Source organism: Erinaceus europaeus, chromosome 13, assembly GCF_950295315.1.
Source record: "Erinaceus europaeus chromosome 13, mEriEur2.1, whole genome shotgun sequence".
In the NCBI taxonomy this organism is placed as follows: Eukaryota; Metazoa; Chordata; class Mammalia; order Eulipotyphla; family Erinaceidae; genus Erinaceus; species Erinaceus europaeus.
In genome coordinates, this window is record NC_080174.1 from 81,427,052 (window position 1) to 81,450,503 (window position 23,452).

Consider the following 23,452-nt stretch of genomic DNA (forward strand, 5'->3'; position numbering starts at 1 on the left):
TTTTTTTTCCCATCATTCTCCCCCTCCTCACCCCAGAAAAGCTAACTTGAAGACTTGACGGCTCAAATAGAATCTTCACTGAACATTTAGCATGTTACTGAGACACAAATGAGTCTCACTAGGGGATGTCGCATGTTCGGTGTGGTTCACCAGTTTCTTTGTTATAGAAACGATTCAATGCTGTGGCAGTGAGGAAAGAGTAAGTTGATGACAGTGGCACACACTCCAGACAGGCTGAAATCAAGCGCTGTTTCCTTTTCATTTGCATAAGAAAGAGGCAAGCAATGTGATGAACTATTTCTCAGCAGGAAAAATTCAGTTATTAAAGTGGCATTAAGGGAAACTGGCCACGAAATAAGTGAGTGTGTGTGTGTGTGTGTGTGTGTGTGTGTCCTCCCGTTCTGGAATTGAGCTCTCATCCCGAGGTGAGCTGAGTGACCGAGTCCCACAGTCTGCAGCGTGAAGCATCCAAGGGTCAGATGTTGGCAACCAGAGATTCTGCTGCTCCCCGGCACACTTTCCCAGGCAGCTTCCACCTCCTGACAGATGTGACTGCTAGCTTAAGGGGTAGCTCCAAATAATCGATCGCTTTCCCTGATGGAAACAGACTGACAACTTGCCCTCCAGGAGAATAAAATCTGAAGTGAAGAAATAAATAGGCCCAAGGTCGACTGAAGAGAGAGGACAGAGTGTGGTGAGGATCTGAGCTGTTTCCGGCTTTGACTGTGTCTCAGGAATGCAGATAGTCTGAAGGGGGACACAGGCACAGCCATGGTCCAAGGAGGTTTCCCAGGTAAGATATCTGTGCCTCTGTGATATATGATTTTTTTTTCTTTCTTTCTTTTTCTGGTCATGCCATCTTTATCTGTTTTCATGATGGTGCAGAATGTGGTCTTGAAGATTCAAGCAATGCTACGCTAAGCCATTTATCTTAAGTGAGAGAGTAAGTGTACATGTGCGTGTACCAGGCAGTTTGTATGGGGGGGGGGGGACAAACCTCTTAAGATTTTCCTTTTGTGTATGTGGTAGCTGGAATGGCTCCTCTAATTCTTTTCAAAAGTGGAACAGTTTATCAGACTATGCTGGTAGTTTCCGTGCCAAAATTCTTAGCACTGTGTTCATGCAGTCTCTGCTTTTAGACCTGGAATTGAGAAGTAGATCTGCTTGGCATTTGTTATTATCTGTGACTTCACCTGAATCAAAAGGAAGGTGATTTCTATTAAAACAAGGTTATTCTGATTAATTTTAAAAAAAAACCTGCAGCATTTTACGGCAGATGACAGCAGAATACTAAGGAATTGTGGTAAACAAAGGGCTGCTTTTTTTTTTCTAAATGGTTAAGTAGCAGCTTGGATGTTATTTGCCAGTTGTGACTGAGACCCTCACTCATCTGAACCTACAAATCCAAATGATTATGGGTGGGGGCTTAGCACTATGGAAGTATGCTCAGGGACTTTCTTGTGAACATATGGTTCTAAACATCATTGCTAGGATGTGATTTCATGCAGGGGAACTCTCCTGATTGTCTGCTTTTGCCTGACTTCTGATACATTAATGTATCATCATCAGAGCCTCTTTTTGATCCAAATGAGATGGGGAATGTTTAGACATAGTGTGGCCGGGGTGGAGGGTCTTCCTTCCTAGGTCTTGCTACTTGTGGGAGGCAATTGTGAACTCAGAAATAGCCATCACCTTGTCGCCGTTCTTTTTCTCTTCAGCAGTAGGCATGCCAATGAGGTTATTTCTACTGCAACTGCAGGCAATATGCTGCATTCCTGATTTTAGCTCACAAACCTTACTCCTTGCTGTGCTGTCAAAAATAACTGAACGTGGCCACGCAAAGCACAAGGACCAGTGTAAGGACCCCCACCTGCAGTGGGTCCCTCCCTTCACAGGCAGTGAAGCAGGTCTGCCGGTGTCTGTCTTTCTCTCCCCCTCTCTGTCTTCCCCTCCTCTCTCCATTTCTCTCTGTCCTATCCAATGACGGCAACAATGACAACAATAATAATAACCACAATAATGATAAAACAACAAGGGCAGCAAAAGGGGAAAAAAATGGTCTCCAGGAGCAGTGGGTTTGTGGTGCAGGCACTGAGCCCCAGCAATAACCCTGGAGGCAAATAAATAAATAAATAACAGCAAGAACTTTTATACTAATAATAATTTAATAGATAGTAATCTCTCAAGATTTTTGGAGACCTGAACTATCTAGTATCCAATTTTGTGATTTTAATTTAGAAGAAGTGTTGTAGTTTTTAAATGGATGCGTCACAGAGTCCTTGCAGCGACAACGGTCCGTACTGTGTCGGGACGCCTTTGAGTGATCATCATGGCATTACCTTTGCATTACCATTTTTCACGTTGGTGTCAACAAGCCAACTGTAGGAATGGCACCATGTTTGTGGCCCCTCTTTTTCTTCAGACTTCCTCAGTTTGTCCATTTCCCTTTTATTTTAGAAAGTGTCTTATCTATTCCTCCAAATTAAAGATCCACGCATGTACTTTCGATTCCTTTGTATAACCTGCCATCCCATTTATTAGAATTCCTGATAGTCTCCTGCCTCTTCTACCTTGCCAATTTGGAGTTGCCACTGTTAAGGCTTCATAAGCCAAGTGAGAAGCCTCCTGAAGGGGGTGGGGGAGGAGCCAAGATGACAACTTGGAAGCAGCTGCTGGCTTGAGCTCTGACAACAATCTCTGGAAAGGGTAGGATCCCTGCCTTCAGCAGGACGGTGAACAAGGCGTTCTAAGCAAGACACCAAAGAGGTGACTATAGCTCAATTGGGGTCAGAAAACAGAGCAAAAAGAAAGGAAAGTTTTGGATTATTTCTCTACCCCCCACCATAACCAGACCCCAGGGGTAGGGAGCCAATGCTAGCAGGCTCCCTACTGAGAAGCCTCCTGAAAATCAAACTGTGTTTTCCATGAATTGAAGAGAGTTTAGCCAGTATGAAGCCTGTGTCTTTTACAGTTTATTCTAAAAATATGTGCAATCAATGTTTTATGTGAGTGAACAAAAAAGTGTTGTCTCATCAAAGAAATACATGTAACATGCTGTCTGTAAGTTACTTTCTTTTTTTTTTTTGTTTTTTGCCTCCAGGGTTTTATCGCTGGGGCTCGGTGCCTGCACCATGAATCCACTGCTCCTAGAGGCTATTTTTTCCCTTTTGTTGCCATTGTTGTTTGATCCTTCTTGTGGTTATTATTATTGTTGTTATTGATGTTGTCGTTGTTGGATAAGACAGAAAGAAATGGAGAGAGGAGGGGAAGACAGAGAGAGGGAGAGAAAGATAGACACCTGCAGACCTGCTTCACCACCAGTGAAGCGACCCCACTGCAGGTGGGGAGCCGAGGACTCCAACCGGGATCCTTATGCGGGTCCTTGCGCTTTGTGCCATGTGCGCTTAACCCACTGCGCTACCTCCCGACTCCTAAGTTACTTTCTTAGTGATCCCACTCAGGGTTAGATGTTGATGATTTTCACTGTCAATGGTTTGAGCATTTATTAAAGATTTCTACTTACGTGTGCACATTTAACTCCAAAGTAATGTAATACTCTGTAATACTCTGTAATAACCTTCCTACTAGTTCACTGGTCTGCATTCAATTCATTTATTAGAATGTTTTTAATAGTTCACAATTAGTGGTATGCAGGATGATACAGGATGAAGCCTCAGTTTACAGAAAATTTGCCTGATCTTTATGCTCCAGAGAAACATGTTATTTTAATGGCATAGATGCTGCCTTGATATCTGTTTTTATGTCATTTAGAACTATCTTAAGTTCATATAAACCAGTGTAGGTGAAATACTCATCATCTTAACTGACCCAACAATGAAAAAAAAAAAGTGAGTTAGGGAGATAATTAAGTAGCATGCAAACTTATTTTATTTAGGGCAAGTAAGAGCTCACCTGGGAAGGTGCCTACTTTGTGATGTTCATGACCCAGGTTCAAGCTCAACCCCCACTGCACTAGGGAAAATTTCAGTGTCTCTTACCCTCTCTGTTCTCTCCATCTCTCTCCCTCCCTCTCTCTCTCTCTCCTCTTCCTCCTCCTCCTCCTCCTCCTCCTCCTCCTCCCCCTGAAAATATTTATTGGCATGGAACAGTAAAGCCTATAACTAAATAAAAAGCAAAGTAAATGAATGGTTATTTTCTCTAAGAGTTCATGTTTTGTTCGCTGAGTAGAATGGAGAGAGATACACAGTAGAAAATGTTAGTTCTAGATTTTAGTTATATAGTCACTTGTTCTTTTGTCCTTTACATTCACAATATAGCAGAGTCAAAGTCAAGAATTCAAATTTTATATTTGAAATTTATCTACTCCAAGTTAGCCTTGCTATTCTCATCTCATAGATAGTAAAGCCATTTTTTATATTTATTTTTATTTATTTATTCCCTTTTGTTGTCCTTGTTGTTTTATTCTTGTAGCTATTATTATTGTTACTGATGTCGTCATCGCTGGATAGGACAGAGAGAAATGGAGAGAGATGGGGAGACAGAGAGTGGGAGAGAAAGACAGACATCTGCAGACCTGCTTCACCACTTGAGAAGCGACTGCCCTGCAGGTGGGGAGCCAGGGGCTTGAACCAGGGTCCTTACGCCCATCCTTGTGCTTTATGCCACGTGCACTTAACCCACTGTGCTACCGCCCAACTCCCAGTAAAACCATTTTAATAGATGTATTGTTGTGGCTTATTCATGGGTTGGTGAAAATGTGGCATGGAATATAGTGATTACAGAGCACCAAACTTTTTTTTCAGGGTTATTATTATTATTTGTTCTGTTTATTTTACAAAATTACATGTCATTAGGGGTTTAAATCTACACCATTTCCACCACCTGAGTTCTGAATCTTCAGTCTCCCCACTGCAATCCACCACAGTTTTCCTAAGGTTGTAGACATGGGCCAACCATCATCTCTACAACTATCTGTCCACATTCATACATAGTTGCTCCCCCCCCCTTTTTTTTCTGATTCAGTCCTCTCTTCCCATCCAAGCCACTCATGACAACATTACTACCTCCATATGTCCCTCTCCTTTTCCTCTATCTCTCTCTGGGTGCTGATGGAGCTGGAGTTCTGAGCCCTCTTATTGTCATCCTATCACTTCTCCCCCACTGTGAGCATGGATCAAGGTTGTTTTGGGGGAGTAGAAGGCAGAAGTTCTGCTTCTCCGCTGAACATGGGCATTGACAGGTCGATCCATACCCCCAGCCTGTTTCTATCTTTCCCTAGTGGACTAGACCTCTGGAGTTGCGAGGGTTCAGGATATATTGGTGAGGTCAGCTGCCCAGAGAGTCAGGATGGAGTCATGGTAGCATCTGTAACTTGGTGTCTTCAAGGTGGCATGTCCTAAATTGAGACAAGATGGTTAATGAACAGGAACCAAAAAGTAGGATTAGAGCAGGTGAGATGAGGGATTTTAGTGTAGAAATAAGATAGGAAATCCATTTTAGGCAAGATGCTAGGGGCACCCAACTATGGTAGTTTTATTTGAGTTTTGATAGCCAGCCCGAAGTTGGATAAAAATATTTATCCAACAACTGAGAGACTTGTGTCAGAGTAGGGAAAAGGGCTAGAAAGTTGGATTAGGGCAGAGAGTAGCTCCTGTTTTTGGAAAAAAAAAAAAATCTGTGGCTAAAATTAATTATTTACCTCTATTCATGTGACCCAGGGCCCGTACTTATATGTACATTTAAATTTATACTTATATTTCTATTTAGCACCAGAGCCTGTTGGTCTGAGCTCACGGCTCATGGTCACAGTTGGGAACATTGCAGGCTGCACTTCTGTCAGAACCAGTGGCAGGTCAGGATTCCCCCAGCTGTCATTGCTTTATGGTGAGGACAAGGTCCACAGGATGCTGTTCCTAATGGAAACGACCAGTGGTAGTAAAGAGAGGGATCCCTTAGAGGTCTAGGCCCATCATATGTGTGTGGGAATCCAAGGATTCCCTAACAGAGCACTAAACATTTTTAGAGTCAAATATGCTACTAAACTGATTACTTCCTCACCTTCCCACCTTCTGCCCCATTGATAATCTTCCTAAGAAAAGAGGAAACATGTCATCTGCTTTGCCACATAACACAGGCTTAAGCTTGACTCCTACCTAATTGGAGGAAGCATCAGTGCTGTGATTCTCTCTCTCTCTCTCTCTCTCTCTCTCTCTGTCTCTGTCTCTGTCTCTCTGTCTCTATCAGAAAATGTGGACCTAGAGGATAAAGTCCCATTGATGAAGTAGAGAGAGAAAGACTAAGTGAGCAAGCAGAGAGAGAAAGAGAATGTAAAAACAAGAGAGTTACACACACACACACACACACACACACACACACACACACACACACACACACACACACAACAAATGGTCTGTCAGATCCTTTTGCAAGAGACTAGGTTTGATGAGGTGGTAGGATTGGCAAGAGTATAGCAACTCCAGACTTGGGAGTCTGTTCAAAAGCTAAAGTTATTACAAGTAAGGTTTGTAGAAGGGAAAGGAAAGAGGTGGTCTAACTTCCTTTAACTAGAAGGGAAAATATGCAGGCCAATTACAGGAGAACAGAAAGGATAAAATCAGATTGGCTTTGAGAGACGTAGAATTCTAAAACTTAAAGCCCAAGAATTTATTTTCTTTCTGAAGTGGAAATTACAGTGGTAACTAGCCCATGGAGACAACATACCCGATATTGAAATAAAATTTATAGTTTCATCTCTTTCTTTATTAAATACTTATGTTCAAGACACTGTGCTAATAGCTTTCCGTAGATTTTTGTTGTTGTTGCATTTTTTAAAAAATAGTATCATTACTTTATAGACAAAGTCTAGATGGGTCCAAAAATTGTTCTCTTGCTTTTTTTTTTTTCCTTTCCTTTTTTGAACTGATTGATTTTTTTATAAGAAAAGGAATAAAGAAATTTGTTACATGTGCTGCCAGGGATTAAATCTGAGATCTTACATAATCAAGACATTTGCTCTGCTAATGAACATCTCTCCAACCTTCCAAACATCTACTTTTTCAGCAAATTTTATTTTCAGGAGTCTTCTCAAGGGATTCTATGAATTTGCAAAAGCAAATTGTTTACAGGCCTTCCTTTAGAAGTTAAAAGACAAAAAAGCATGCTAAAGTTGTCAGTTCTAAAAACTCGTTCACTGTCTTCTTTAGAAAACCACAGTTTGATACTAAAAGTCTCTTTAAAAGAAAAAGTCACAGATTAATAAGGACTTGGGAAGTGCTTTGTCATGGATAAACTTCAGTGCTATGGTTCTTCTGGCGTTTGCCCTTCTTCCGTAGCCAGTCAACAGCGTCAGGTTGAGCCTGATGTAAAGTTTCGAGACCTCCTTTGAATCTGGAGAGGTGGCAGTCGTTGACTATGTGGGTCATAGTCTGTCTGGAGCCGCAGGGGCAGTTCGGGTCGTCTCTGGCTCCCCAGCGATGGAACATAGCGGCGCACCGGCCATGGCCTGTTCGATAGCGATTGAGGAGGGCCCAATCATAACGTGCTAGGTCAAAGCCGGGTTGACGCTTGCAGGGGTCTGTGATGAGGTGTTTGTTCTTTACCTCCCTCAGCTGACTGCCAACTCTGTTTCCAAGAGACTGGAACAGAGAAGTTCAGTGTAGGCGTAGGGGACCAGATTGGGTGACGAGACATCAAGCGTTGGACAGGGTGGGCGAAGATAACCGCATATATTGGCAGGTCCGGTCAAGCGTAGACGTGGGAAATGAACTTAGATGATGCCGCATCCCGACGAATATCTGGCGGGGCGATGTTGCTAAGAACTGGCAGCCATGGAACCGGGGTGGAACGGTGCTATGGTGATATTCTCTCTCTCTCTCTCTCTCTCTCTCTTTCTCTCTCTTTCTCTTGGAAAAAAGCAGTGGTGAGCCAGAGTGGCAGTGCTTTGGCAAATTAGAAGAGGGAAGGAGAGAGAGAATTCAAAGCTAAATGGAGCTGAATTGGGCGGAAATAAAGCAACAGAAATGTTCCATTAGCCTTCAGACTACACCTGGTCATGGCATCGCATGCAGATATAGTGAATCAGACTTCTCAGAATGACGTTTCCCCTTTTATTACTGAGAACATTTTACATTTGTATTTGAAACATGAAGTCTCAAGAGGCTAACCAGAAAGGAATGAACAATGTTCAGATGAAGTTTTGTTTTGTTTTAATTGTGCTTTGGAGTCGCCTGATGTTTTCACATTTATCTTAGGTGAGATAGCAAAAAAATTGTACTGTGGTATTATTTTCAATTGCCTTTGTGTTTTGGGATGGTGTTACTTGTATCTTTATAAGGTTTTCAATATCTGTGCTCTCAAGGATTTCAAAAAAAATCTGTGGAGCCATAAGAATGTGCTGGACATGAGCAGGTTCATTAAGAAAAAAAGAGAGTGAGATATTAAAGGTAGAAAAGATGAAATTTAAATCTAATGGACAGCTTGCTCAAATACAGTGTTTCTTGGAAATGTTTTGATTGGCTCTGCCAAGATAAAACATATGCATAGTAAAGTCAAATTAGGAACGAGATTTTACTGGCTGTCGCTGCTCATCTGTGCCAGGCAAAAAAAAAAATCTCTGAAAACAGCAGAGGTTTCTGCACAAGATTAAGTTTAAATACTTTGTTCCTCAGATGACAAGGCTCTGAATTGATACCAACACATTCATACAGTAATTAGCAAGTGCTGCAGCTCTAGTTTCTTGTTTTGATTGCTTCTCAAGAAGATCATCTGTATTTTCTTTTTATTTATTTATTTATTTTATTTATTCACTTTTGTTGCCCTTTTTATTGTTGTAGTTATTATTGTTGTTATTGATGTCGTCATTGTTAGATAGGACAGAGAAATGGAGACAGGAGGGGAAGACAGAGGGGGAGAGAAAGACAGACATCTGCAAACCTGCTTCACCGCCCATGAAGCTACCCCCCTGCAGGTGGGGAGCTGGGGGCTGGAACCGGGATCCTTATGCCGGTCCTTGCGCTTTGCACCATGTGCACTTAACCCACTGCACTACCGCCCGACTCCCTGATAGTCTGTATTTTCTAAGATCATACTACAAAAAGTAGTATTCCAGTTTTCAGTCCTTGATGAACCCTCTGTCTTTTTATCATAAGTCTGTGCTCTTATTTTTTTCTGTTTCAGTATTCACTTCCCCTGTATGAATATGACACTTAATACACTTGGTGTGCCGCCTTGAAGCTAGTTCTTTAGATGTGAGGGTTTTTTTCCATATAGCTAATCCTTAGGTCACTGTAGATGTCCAGCAAATGTCCTTTGAGTTAAGGTAGAAAAAGCAAATTTGGCATCTAATTCAGTGACTATTCATGAGACAGTTGCCAAATCTATTCAACTTCGGGCGTCCTTTTGGCTCACTCAAGAAGATGAAGTCAATACACTACCTCCCTATAGGAGACTCCTCTTCTGGGTGGCATGGCATAATGAACGATAGCAAATGAGAAAAGTGTATTTTTTTTTCCTCCCACTGGAAAAAGAGCACTGCCCAGGTCTAATGTAAGTGATGCTGGGAATTGAACCTAGGACCTCTGTGCAATCCTGTGCTTTAGTACGCTGAGCTATCTCTGTGACCCTCTCAGAAAGACTTTTCACACAAATCCCATAGAGGAGTTCTCCTTGCTGAATCTGCAGTAGAATGCAGAATTTCCATGCATGAGCTCCAGGTTGAGTCCCAGCACTGCATGTACCAGATAGTGTTGGTGTCTCTCTGTCTCTCTGTCTCTCTGTCTCTCTCCCCTCATGAAATAAATACATCTAAAAAAAATCTTGGAATTTATGTACTTGGGGACAGTAATCAATAGATTAATGGACAGTAGAGTTTATTTTTCTGTACTCAGTCTCTTTTAAATTTTAAAAAAATGTTTTCTTTGCTTTTTCAGGAAGAAACCACTGGGTTTCTGAACAAATTCACAGTGGGAATTGATGCCCTGTAGCAAGTAAGAGGTTGATTTCAGGAGTCAAGCAGGAAAGAGTAGCAGCTTTTTATTTTTTTGTAGCCAGCAGACCGTTGATGCAGGGTGTTCCTATTTGAATTGGATCCCCAGCAACCTATGAATTGCTAAGGAAGATAATAGTCCATTTATGCTATGGAATACATAACTCAGCCTCAAGGAAAGAAATGCCATGTGCGGCAGCCTGAATGAACTTTGAGCACACTGGGGGAGCTGCAGTAAGTCAGAGAAAGATAATTACTAAGTGAGATCACTCATAAGAAGTCTGAAAAAGTCAACCCGATACAGAACATGAGGTCAGGAGACAGCGGACCCAGGAGACAGTATGTTCTACCCCATGAGAGGCCCCTGGTTGGAGCACTGGCACCCCATGGGAACACCATGGCACTCAGGAAGGCTCCAGGGAAGGTGGACTGTCTCTTTCCTTGTTTTTTTTTTTTTTAATATTTATTGATTGATTTTCCCTTTTATTTCCCTTGTTTAACATTGTTGTGGTTATAGATGTCGATGTTGTTGGATAGGACAGAGAGAAATGGAGAGAGGAGGGGAAGACAGAGATGGGGAGAGAAAGATAGACACCTGCAGACCTGCTTCACTGCCTGTGAAGTGACTCCCCTGCAGGTGGAGAGCCAGGGGCTCGAACCGGGATCCTTCCTCTTTCCTTGTTCTAATGAATAAGTAAAAAGAATTAAAAAAAAAAAAATTACTGGGCCAAGCAGTGACACACTGGGTTAAGCACACAAAGTCCAAAACGCAAGGATCTCTGTTCGAGCTCCCAGCTCCCCACGGTGGGGGGGGGGGGGGGTCACTTCACAAGTGGTGAAGCAGGTCTGCAGGTATCTTTCTCTCCCCTTCTCTATCTCTCCTCCTCTCTCAATATTACTCTGTCCTACCCAATAAAAAATGGAATAAAAAATGGCCTTCAGGAGCAGTGGATTTGTAGTGAAGGTACTGAGCCACAGAGATAACCCTGGAGGCAAAAAATAAAAATAAAATACATATTACCAAGATCATAAGGGTATTCACATGCATGAGACTCTACTGCTGCATTGAAAATTTAAAAAGAAAGGTAATAGTTACCAGGGGATGGGGTCACGGGGATACGAATTATGATGTTTAAGGGTACAAACTTATAACAAAGAGGAAATGAGCCTTGAGATTAGTGCCCAAGGGGCCAGGCAGTTAAGCACTCACATCACAGTACTCAAGGACCAAGGTTCAAGCCCCTGGTCCCCACCTACAGAAGTAAAGCTTTTTAAGTGGTGAAGCAGGGCTGCAGGTGTCTGTCTCTTACCCTCTCTGTCTTCCCCTCCCCTCTCAATTTCTCTCAGTCCTGTCAAAAAAATAATAAATAAAATAAAAATGGCCTCAGTAGCAGTGGATTCTCAGTGCAGGCACCGAGTCCCAATAATAACCCTGGAGGCAAAAAATTTAAAAAGCTGTTAACATTATTATGGTACGCTCTCTATACGAAATAGCATTCAGGCCTATTTATTAAATATTTGTCTTATTAATATAATGATTATACTTGTACTCATAGCTCATTTACTTGTTACTACAACTCACTGATTACCATCTGCAAAAAGTTTACATATAATTTTGTCATTCTTGCATGCTTATAAGACAGAAAACTATTTAGTCAAGAAAATTTAGACAGTCATGTGGATTACAGAATTAACAAATGAAAAGTGTTGGCCTGACAATAAGAGAGAAAGAGAGAAAAGAGGCCTACAAAAGACTTGGATAGTGTACTGCTTTGCTATGTGTGGGGGTCAAGTTTGAGCTTGGTCCTCACCACAGACAAGAAAGCGTCAGTGTTATAGGCTTTTAACCTCTTACTCTTTCTCTGCCTGTCACACACCAAGCAAACAAACAAACAAAAAACTGAGGTAGAAAGACTTCATAAAGTGCCTCAAATACAGAATACAATCTTCGGTTTGATTGCACAGGCAAGCAGCCATTCATGTCAAACCTGAAATCCTTTTTTTTTTTTTCTTTCTTTCTAAGAAACATGTCCTCATTGTCTTAGTTGGAAGTACTGTCTTCAACAGTTCTTTCTACTGATTCATTTTTATATCACTTTTTACTATTTTTATTTGTTTTCTTTCATTGCCCTTATTTTATTTTTGTAGTTATTATTGATGTCATCATTGTTGGATAGGACAGAAAGAAATGGAGAAAGGAGGGGAAGGCAGAGAGGGGGAGAGAAAGATAGATACCTGCAGACCTGTTTCACCGCTTGTGAAGCGACCCCCCCTGCAGGTGGGGAGCTGGGGGCTCGAACTCGGATCCTTGCGTGGGTTCTTGCGATTCATACCATGCGGCTTAACCCGTAGGCCACTGCCCACCCACACCCATGTATCACTTTTAGAGTTTTTTTTTTTTTTCACAAACTGAAGCAGCACTATAGTTATTTATATGTGGCAACTCACTGTATATGTCATTTCCTGAGAACATTATGCCTTGATTTATTTTTAATCCAGCACGGCTTGTGAATGCCTTGTACAGAGGATACATTCAGTAAGTGTTAAAGGAATGAGGGAGTGGGTGAATGACATGGGTGTATGTCAGGATCTGTGCATTCGCACAGAAAGTGTGTGAATGGACGGGTCTGAGCATTGCCATGTTTCTTCTGTTAATTTTTTTAAAAGACATTTATTTATTTATTCCTTTTTGTTGCCCTTGTTGTTTTATTGTTGTAGTTATTATTGTTGTAGTCATTGTTGGATAGGACAAAGAGAAATGGAGAGAAGAGGGGAAGACAGAGAGGGGGAGAGAAAGACAGACACCTGCAGGCCTGTTTCACGGCCTGTGAAGCGACCCCCCTGCAGGTGGGGAGCCGGGGGCTCGAAAAGGGATCTTTACACAGATCCTTGTGCTTTGCACCACCTGCGCTTAACCTGCTGCGCTGCTGCCCAACTCCCCCCTTCTGTTTCTTGATTTTTTTTTTGGTGTTGTTGTTTGAAATAATTATTTCAAATATCCTATCTGAAGTTCAGTTTGTGTTATTTATTTTTTCTTTGTACACAGAAGCTTTACAATTGACAAAGGAGACATAAGGCAAATAACCCTAGATGAGTAGGATAATTAGATAAGATTTATGGACCTCACCGATGTGTCCTGGTGCCCCACCTCCCCGGAGCCCTGCCTCACTAGGGAAAGATAGAAACAGGCTGGGCATATGAATCCACCTGCCAACACCCATGTCCAGCGCAGAAGCAATTGCAGAAGCCAGACCTTCCACCTTCTGCACCCCACAGAGATCCTGGGTCCATGCTCCCAGAGGGATAGAGAAAAAGGAAATTTCCAATGGAGGGGATGGGATACTGAACTCTGGTGGTGGGAATTGTATCCCACAATATTATTGATCATTATTAAGTCACTAATAAAATTAATTAAAATTTTTAAAAAGATTCTTAGTATAATACGGTGTGATTGTGAATAGGAATACTCTTGCAGTGGTCAATAGACTATTAAAACTCCTGAGGCAAAGGAATTATGTACTCACCCTATTGCTCAGGGAGAGTAAGCTAGCTGTTAGATCACAAGAGGAAGATAAAGATATATTTAGGATTAACTCCTTACTGAGAGGGAAGAAATCCTCAACTGATAATTTACTCTAGAGCACTTGAGAGCACACAGGTTCGTATCACAGATATGACTTTACAATAGACACTGAGTGGTTTCAGGTGTCTATATTCCTTTCATTGCTCTTTGCATTACTTCTTATCCTTCCATCATCGCCGGACCAGGAAGACACTATCTTCAGCAACCCAGACCAGAATTGTAGCTGTCTGGGAAGTAAAAAGAGAGGGGTCACCTCTCTCTCTCCACATAGCTTCATTACCCAATATCTGTTGGCAGGCTTTTAGACTGAGTCCCTGTTTTAGCTATTATGACTAATGCTGCTATGAGGATATATATAGCATCTCTTAAAAATTAGTGTTTATAATAATAGTGGGGAATAGATATATTATTTAGAAATCTTGTTCTCAGTTTAATCTTACAGCCATCTATTATAACTTAATCGTAAGGAAATAAGATTCTGCTCTTTAGAAGGTTCTGTTGACCTAGTTTTGGTTTCTTGACTATTTTAGAGAATAAAGAATTTATTTTTTAAACAGATTTTTTTTTTGTATTATCTTTATTTACTTGTTGGATAGAGATAGCCAGAAACTGAGGGGGGAGGGAGTGATAGAAGAGAGAGATGGGAGGCAGGTGGTAGCTCAGCGAGTTAAGTGCATGTGACCCAAAGTGCAAGGACCGGCATAAGGATCCTGGTTCTAACCTCCAGCTCCCCACCTGAAAGGGGGTCCCTTCACAGGCGATGAAGCAGGTCTGCAGGTGTCTATTTTTCTCTCTGCCTCTCTGTCTTCCCCCTCCTTTCTCCATTTCTCTATGTCTTACCTAACGACGATGACATCAATAACAAGAACAATAACTACAACAAGAAAAAAAAGGGCAACAAAAGGGAAAATAAATAAATAAAGAGAGAGAGACACCTGCAGCCCTGCTTCACCACTTGTGAAGCTTCCCCCCCCTGCAGGTGGGGACCAGGGGCTTGAACCTGGGTCCTTGCACACTGTAATGTGAGTGCTTAACCAGGTGCACCACCACCCGGCCTCAAGAATAAAGAATTTATATTTATGCTATATGTATTCTGGACCAGTACTCTACTTAACAAAACAGAGGTAGTTTCTTCTCTCCTAATAGAGGGATACATGAGCAGTAAACAACTGAAGACTACAAAAAATATTGTCAGCTCTCTGCTAGGATTCTGCTTCCTGCCTGAACTGTGCAATGTTGGTTCTTGGAACCTATATGTATATAACAGAGTCTTGGGGAACATACCCAGATGGCTTCCTAAAACAGGCTTGCAGATGGAAGTTAGCTTCCAAAGTGATCAGTCACTGAAAAGACCAGGTAAACTTGACGGATATGTTACAGTTCATTCTTTCTTTCTTTTTCTTTTTTCTTTTTTTTACATTCCACTGTCATTTGCTTTAATTATTGAAAACAGCCATTTCTCCCCCTCCAGAAAATATAATGGCATACCTTAATGCAGTCAGTGCTCCTGCTGATTACCACAATCTGTTGCTAGTGTGGTACTTTTGTTGAGCTTCACTGCATGACTGAGTAATGACCTGAAAGCAAAATCAGCCCAGCTACAAACATTTCTTCTCTGCTATAATCATAATGAGCTTGCAATTCAATGCTTTTATAGTGACTAGAGAGCCGTATTCTTCATTCTCCAGATATTTAAAATGTACAACAAATGACTGTAAGGAGTGTTTTTAAAATTACTTGTAGCTTTTCTTACTACAGTTGTTAAACTCAAAAGATTGTGCACTAGTTTCTCTCAAGATGAAGCAAAAATCTGAGTTTAATAATAATGAAACCCTTATTCATACTTTGTTTACAGGCATTTCTTTTTTTTTTCTTTATGTACTAGTTATTTGGATTTTTATCTTCTTTTTATTTCTTTATTGGGGAATTAGTGTTTTCCATTCAACAGTAAATACAATAGTTTGTATGTGCATAACATTTCCCAGTTTTCCACAGAACAATACAACCCCCACTAGGTCCTCTGTCATCCTTCTTGGACCTGTATTCTCCCCACCCCACCCCCCCTCAGAGTCTTTTACTTTGGTGCAATATGCCAATTCCAGTTCAGGTTCTACTTGTGTTTTCTTTTCTGATCTTGTTTTTCAACTTCTGCCTGAGAGTGAGATCATCCCATATTCATCCTTCTGTTTCTGACTTATTTCACTTAACATGAATCTTTCAAGGTCCATCCAAGATCGGCTGATCTCCATTTCTCTCTGTCCTAACAACGACAATAATAAAACAACAAGGGCAACAAAAGGGAATAAAGAAATTTAAAAATAAAATAAAAAAAGAAAGTGTGGTTATGATCAGACTTTTGCCTATGGGACACTCTTGCTTCAACTCCTCATTTCTGTGACAAACAACATGCACTTCCATGCTTCAGGCCTCAAGAGCTAGGTGGCGTGTACGTCTCATAACCTTCACAACCTTGTATCTCGAGTGCGTGCTCAAAGCCGTTCTCTGTAGATAAATGATTTCTAGGGTCCTCTCATTCCTAGCTCCCAACATCCCCTGTCCCCCTCAAAAAAAACAGATGAAATGTCACCCAATAAATTTGGAGAGATGATCACAGCTGCGCTATTCTGACACCTAGGTTCAAACTATGAGGGGGCTTTTTTTTTGAGGGGGACAGGGGTTGTTGGGAGCTAGGAATGAGAGGACCCTAGAAAAGAAAGATTTTGGGCTTGAGGAACAGTGTGATGATTCTGCAGTAGACTTGCATGCCAGTAGCTCTGAGGTCCCAGATTCAGTCCCTAGCACTACCATAAACCAGAACTGAACAGTGTTCTATCTGTCTGTCTATCTATCTTTGTATCTCTCTCATTAAATTTTTACTTAGGGGCTGGGTGGTGGCGCACCTGATTGAGTGCACGTATCACAATGTGCAAGGACCCAGGTATGAGACCCAGGTACGAGACCCCGGTCCTCACCTGCAGGGGGAAAGCTTTGCGAGTGGTGAAGCAGTGCTGCAGGTGTCTCTCTGTGTCTCTCCCTCTCTATGACCCCCTTCCCTCTTGATATCTGGCTGTCTCTATCCAATAAATAAATAAAGATTAAAAATTTTTTTAAAAAACTAAATTTTTACTTCTGTTCTGATTTCAGATGATTCCACTGGGGTCTTAAAACAGTCTTTCATGACTTTAAAGTAAGTCACTTCATGTCACTGATGTACACACATATACAAACTAACTCAGCATGCCATCTTGACCAGGATACCTCTCCTGGTCTCCCAGACTAGGCAGTTATTAGGACCTGACAGGTTAGACTCATTGCTCACAGAAGACAGCCACTCAGTTCCAGTTCAGCTGCAGCAACACAGCCATGACAGCAGAGTTTAAGATCTACAGGGACTGTACCACTGACCAGAAATTAAAACAAGGAAGATGAAGTCTTTAAATTCTGAGAAGGGGTCAAAAGCATTTGCATTTCCTGTAATCACCTTCAAAAAAAAAAAAACTCTTAAGTTGTACAAAGGATAGAAAAAGAAAAAAGAGATGTTTAGTCCAGTGAGGGCATGCAAAAAAAAAAAATTCCCCTATTTTTAATAATGACAGAAAGGGCTGGGTGGAACATGGAAGTCCATGGATGGGTGGGAATGTTCCAGTTTAAGGAATACAGTGGCCCGTAAGAAGTCAGAAGATATCTTGAACAAAGGCACAGCTTTCAATGGTCAATGGTCAATGGTCATCTTATCCAAAGAGGATTTTTGCCTGCAGTAGAAACTTCTTTTAGCCTGAACTTAAAACAGAACAAAGCCCCAAACAGAGGTAAACGCCAGCTCCAGCTTGTCCTGAGGAAGTCGGGCATCATTTTAGACTTGGTCTGATTGCCTCAGTAGATGAGGATTTATTCATAGAGTGAAAGTAAACTGAACAGAGTTTTGTTGAATTTCACTCCTAATTCTGACTTTAGTTATGATTAACCTCTGTGGTCTTTTGTGTCCTTGATTGTGAACACCCTGGACTGATTTGTTGGGTTGTCAGATAAGTCTTGGCATGTTTCTATGTTTTCCAGTGCAAAAATGCATCATGAGTTTGCTGACAACCCCATCTATCTCCAAGCTAAAAATAATTTTTTAAAGACTTTTTAATGTTTATTTATTTATTTTCCCTTTTGTTATTTATTTATTTTCCCTTTTGTTGCCCTTATTGTTTTTCATTGTTGTTGTAGTTATTGTTGTTATTGATGTCGTCATTGTTGGATAGGACAGAGAGAAATGGAGAGAGGAGGGGAAGGCAGAGAGGGAGAGAGAAAGACAGACACCTGCAGACCTGCTTCATGCCTGTGAAGTGACTCCCCTGCAGGTGGGGGGCCGGGGGCTTGAACTGGGATCCATACCCTGGTCCTTGTGCTTTGCGCCGCGTGTGCTTAACCCGCTGCGCTACCACCTGACTCCCGCTAAAAAGAATTCTTAAGAGTCATTTATTAATAAAAGAGGGAGAGGGGCCAGGTAGTGGCACACCTAGTTGAGCGCACAAGTTACAATGCGCAAGGATCCAGGTTCGAGTCCCCAGTCCCCACCTGCAGGGGGAAACCTTCACGAGTGGTGAAGAAGTGCTGCAGGTGTCTCTCTGTCTCTCTTCCTCTCTGTACCTCCCCTTCCCTTTTGATTTCTGGCTGTCTCTATCCAATAAATAAATAAAGATAATTTAAAAAATAAAATAATAATAGTAATAAAAGAGGAGGAAAGAAAAATAGAACATCATTCTGACATTTGTGTTGCTGGGGGTTATGATCTCAGGCAGACAAGTACCTGTGCTTCAGTTCAGTTACCTTACTTGGAGTGTGTCTGTGTGTGTTGACCATGCGAGTGAAGAAGACCCCAGTCACGTTCGAAGCTCCTTGTTCTTTTGGATAGTTTGAATTCAGCCTCGTTCCTTTCTCTTCAATTCATCCTTAGTATCCCTGGAACATAGCTTAATGCCCTACTCTGTGCAGTGGAGACACATAGGCATAAGTATAGATATAGATAGGAATGAGTGAATGAATGAAGTGTAGTTAGCTCTCTCTCTTCTCTGACTCCATGGATTTCTCTCACAATTATGGCTGACATGTTTATATCCACTCTCTACCCATCTTGGCCAGGTTCTCTTTTCTTCTCCTGGGCCATCATTCCCCTGGCAGAATAGTACTTCACCCTTAAACACTCAAAGCGTTTCATGCTGGGAAATTGTGCAGATGCAGTCACATCTGCCATGTTGTCCCCTCAGGCTATTGCTAGTTCCTGCCGAGAGTTGGGTTGGGACATTCCCGGAGCCCCTGTTCCACCATGTTGTGCCCTCAAGGCATTGTCAATTCCCTGCCATAGTTGCAGTGCTTTGGTTACTCCTCCCCCTTCCCATTCTCACAAGAGCTATTCCCATAAAAGCTCTTCTTCTTCTGCACCTTGCTCTCTTGCCTGCTTTTCACCTCGGTGATTCCCCTCAGTGATGGAAGGGTGTGGCACGTAGCAGGAGGCTGGCCCCAACTGCCGCGTTCCCACCCCAACCCTGAGGTCCCCATGTGAATAAAGGATTGTGTTTCCTTTCTGCTCCAAACCTCCTTTTTCTGCGTTGTGCCGCCACAGCAAGCGACAGTTTCATCTACTTTTCCATTATCAGATAGCAATTTCACACTTAATTCTCCCTCGCTCTTGAGATTCCGTCAAGGTAGAGCCATCCCCAACCAGCCCATTGTCCCTTCTTTGTGCAGGTCTCTGAGGATCAGAGCTCAGTTTTCTTGCTATCCTTCTCCTTCCTTTATCTGGAACATAAACACACTCCACAGACCTTACAGCCTGATCTGTCAAGTTGTTTCCTATCCTCATATGCTTTCTTTGCCTCTCCCTCCCCCCGCCCTCCACTCTTGTATTTTTATAGTCTTCCTCTTGGTCTTGCTATTTGCGTTTCTCCCCTCCTCAAGTCATTCGATGTTTACTGTTGTGAAATTAGACCTTCCCAAAACTAGGCTCTGGGAGTTGCTGATAGACCTCCCATATGTTTCTCTAGATAATAAATCCCAAAAGGACTGAAGCTGCTTTCTGTCTTGCCAGAACATGCTTCTTTGTAGCTTCGTGAGTCCTGGGTAAGCGTATGGATTTTGCAGTGAGATTCAAATCTGAACCCCAGAATCACGTTACTGAGTTTGTTTGGGGGGGGGGAAGTTCCATACTTTCCATGAATCTCTGTTTTATCATCCATATGATGAAATGATTACTTGGCAGGTATATTTCCACTACTACATGAGGCTGTTTATTCTCACTCTGTGTCCCCTTAAGGAAGTAATCATAATGATTTTTTTTTCCTAAAGATTTTATTTATGAACAGAAGATCAAGAGAGAGAAAGAACATTGTGTCCTCAAACATATACTAAAATTAAAACAATACAGAGAAAATCAGAACATCACTCTGAGATTCCAGGGGCCTTATGAGAGAGAGAAAGGAAGGGAGGGAGGGAGGGAGGACTGGGGTATTGGTCAACCTGCCAACACCCATGTCTGGCAGAGAAACAACACGGAAACTAGAACTCCCACCTTTTATACCCCAAAAACAATTTTGATCCATACTCCCAGTGGGGGAGAAATGATAGGAGGAAGAGGAAAACAGGGCTCTGAACTCCAGCTCCATCAGGACCTGGAGATAGAGGAGGAAAAAGGGAGGGACATTTGGATGTAGTAATGGGATTATGTGTGGCATGCAGGGAAAGAGAGGACTTGAGAGATGAGGTTCCAGGACATATGGGTGAGGTTGTCTGCCCAGTGAAGTCAGGATGGAATCATGGTAGCATCTACAACTTGGTGTCTGGAAGGTGGCAGGATATAAAGTGAGACAAAATGGTTAATGAGCAAACCATAAAGTAGGAACAGAGCAGATGAGAATAGGGATCTAAGGGTGAAAGGAAGCTAGGAAGTCCATTTTAGGCATGTTTCTAGGGGCCCACAACTATAGTAGTTTCTGCCCGAGTTTGATAGCTAACATGGAGTTGGATAAAGATACTGTTTGAGAAAACAGTGTCAGAGTAGAGAAAAGGTCTAGAAAACTGGATTAGGGCAGAAAGTAGCTCCCATTCTATGAATACAGTGAACTACTCCATCCGCTCAACCCAGAGCCCATATATATCTTTTTTTAATCTTTGTTTATTGGCTACAGACAACCAGAAATTGAGAGGGAAGGGGAGATAGAGAAGGCAAGAGACAGAGAGACACCTGCAGCCCCGCTTCCCCCCCACCCCCCATATGTATCTTTATGTTTAGCACAAGAGCCTGTGTAACTTCTGAGTCCCTGTTGATCTGAGCTTTCAGCTCATGGTCACAGCTGGGAACACTGCAGGCTACACTCATTTCAGGACCCGTCTTCCTTGAGTGGCAGGGCAGGAGACCCCAGCCTCCCTTTGGAGACTGGGGCATTCCCTACCATCACTGCTTTATGGTAGGGTCTTGCATGTATTTTTGCTTTTTAAGTCTACTTTCAGAGAATTAGAAGTTGGTTACTACTAAAAAAAAAATTAGATTAAGATGCTTATTGCTTATCATAATTTGATTATTGTATAGACAGTATATAGGGAAATGTATCTAAATCTTTTCTCTGTATCACTCATTCTTTTTTTTTTTTTTTTGTATCACTCATTCTTATTTGAAAAACAGACCAGGTAACTAAATGCTTCAGACATTGCATTGGGTTTTTATTCTGGTGTGTTGAACACTGTCTATTAAAACATTGGGCAGTGACATGGATTAAATTTCTTCTTGGGAGAAAAGGCTCTGTTACTTAGCAACACCTAATATCCTGTGATGATACCCTGAGACTGTGCTGGAGAAATCTTATTGACTCTCCTGGGCAAGGAATAGGCACTGATGCTTTGATACAGAATTATGAGCAACTTGGGATTCCTTTCTCCTGATAACATTGTTATGCAGCACAAAAATCCATGTTTAAAACAAGCATGACTATTCAGCTGAGTCAAAAAGACTTCTAGCTCTCCAGTTATTTTGGTTGATGTTTATTCAGGGATACTGGAATCAAATCTTGTGCCAAAAGAAGTGAGTTACTTATCTTCTAACCTCTGGTTTTGTTTAGACACGGAAGGGCTTGTAGGTTATTGAGGTAGACACTACTTTCACTTGACTCACTGTGAAAGTCAGAAAATCAGTATAAAGATTGGCTGTTAAATACAGATATACAGCAAGAGGCATAACAGAATCCTGCAGCATTATAAAACTTTTAATATTTTGTTGCTAAAAGTTAGTACTTATATAATCTCTGTGTGCAGGAAGCACAATGAATTCTCTTTTTATTTCCCCCTTTCCTTCTTTCTTTATTAATTTTAGCGGAGAACCCTCTTGACTTCAAATAAATAAAATAAATAAATAAATAAATAATTTTAGGGGGCCGGGCAGTAGCGCAGCAGGTTAAGTGCACATGGCACCAAGGACAAGGACCAGCATAAGGAGAGTCACTTTACAAGCGGTGAAGCAGGTCTGCAGGTGTCTATCTTTCTCACCCCACTCTGCCTTCCCTTCCTCCCTCGATTTTTCTCTGTCCTATGCAACAACAATAACAATACAATAACAAGGGCAACAAAATGGGGGAAAATGGCCTCCAGGAACAGTGGATTCATAGTGCAGGCACTGAGCCCCAGCAATAACCCTGGAAGCAAAATAATAATTTTAGCCATATTTGACATATTTTCAGTGAAGCTAAAGTGTTTTAAGAAAATCTTTCTCAGGGCAAGTGGTAGCACACATGTTACAGTGCACAAGGACCTGGGCTTGAGTGTCCCAGCCCACAGCTGCAGGGGAAAAGCTTCACGAGTGGAGAAGTAGGGCTGCAGATGTCTCTTTTCTCTCCCTATCTCCCCCCTCATCTCAATTTCTGGCTGTTTCTATCCAATAAGCAAATAAAGATAATTTTTTAAAAAATTAAAAAAGAAAAGTCTTTCTGTCCATTTTCTTGCCACTTATCCTTTCCCTACCCACTGGATACCGTGGGGACAATTCTCAGTAGTCCTTAGAGTGACTCCAAGCAGTGTGGGTTCCCCTGTGGCTGGAGCCATATGTCTGATGCTGAGGAACTGTTTTGTGCTGACTTTGTACTGCACTGGAAGAACTCTGTGGCTTCATCACTGATTTCTAAGTTTTGTAAATAGACTGGTATGCACTATCTTACATTTTCACAAATTGGAGTTCAGGTCCGCTTTCTCCCTAATACTTAGTTTTTTCTTCTTTCATTTTAGAATTCTAAGTCTCCTATTATACCTACTGAGCAGACACAATTGATAAAGAAAATTACAGAAGTGTCTGAGGTTAGAGTGGGAGGGAGGCAGTCTCAGGGAATAAGTTACAGGAGAAGGACTGAGATTCTAAAGTAACTTATTACATAGTCAAAACAAGTCTCTTACTTAATTCTGAGTCATAGCTGCGGAACCACTCATAATCTCCATATTAGATTAGTCTCATGAAGGGCGTACTGAACGACTGTCTTAAATTTTGTTGTCTGTTAGCTGTATGGTTCAATGTCAGGAGTGCTGTGGAAACAATGTTTGCATTGCATGGGGAGATTGTTACTTATAGACCTAAGTGTCCAGGAGAATTCTCAGATTGTTTGTTACAAAGAAAACTTCACTCTGCTCTGAAACATCACCTTAAACTCAACAGTCTCAGCATCTCAGCTGGTGGAATCCTGCCATGGTTTTGTTTTCATAGCTTAGAAGGATGCATTTGAAGTAGCTATCCTGGCAACTGATCTAAGAAGACTAAGCCTGGGAACCATTCTTTTTGCTACCTTGGGGGAGCCTTTTATGTAAAATTGTACCACTCTCACAGGTAACTCTCAGAGATGACTGGCGTGTGAAGAGGACACAGCACTTGTGTTCTGCAGACCTGACCCAAACAGTAGTCTAGTCACCTG

General features: G+C 41.7%; 1 protein-coding gene across 4 annotated transcripts in view; it reads left to right on the forward strand.

The window, feature by feature from the left end:
* Positions 1 to 23,452, forward strand: part of LOC132542943 (inaD-like protein) — a 234,205-nt gene that overhangs the window by 32,780 nt on the left and 177,973 nt on the right. Inside the window, exon 1 of one of the 4 annotated variants that reach the window (XM_060206320.1) lies at positions 209 to 793. The exons of the other annotated variants lie outside the window; for them this stretch is intronic. Within the exon in view, the coding sequence (XP_060062303.1) occupies positions 772 to 793 (22 nt within the window). The 5' untranslated portion in view covers positions 209 to 771. Of the gene's footprint in view, positions 1 to 208; positions 794 to 23,452 lie in introns of those variants that run through there. 4 annotated transcript variants of the gene reach the window in all.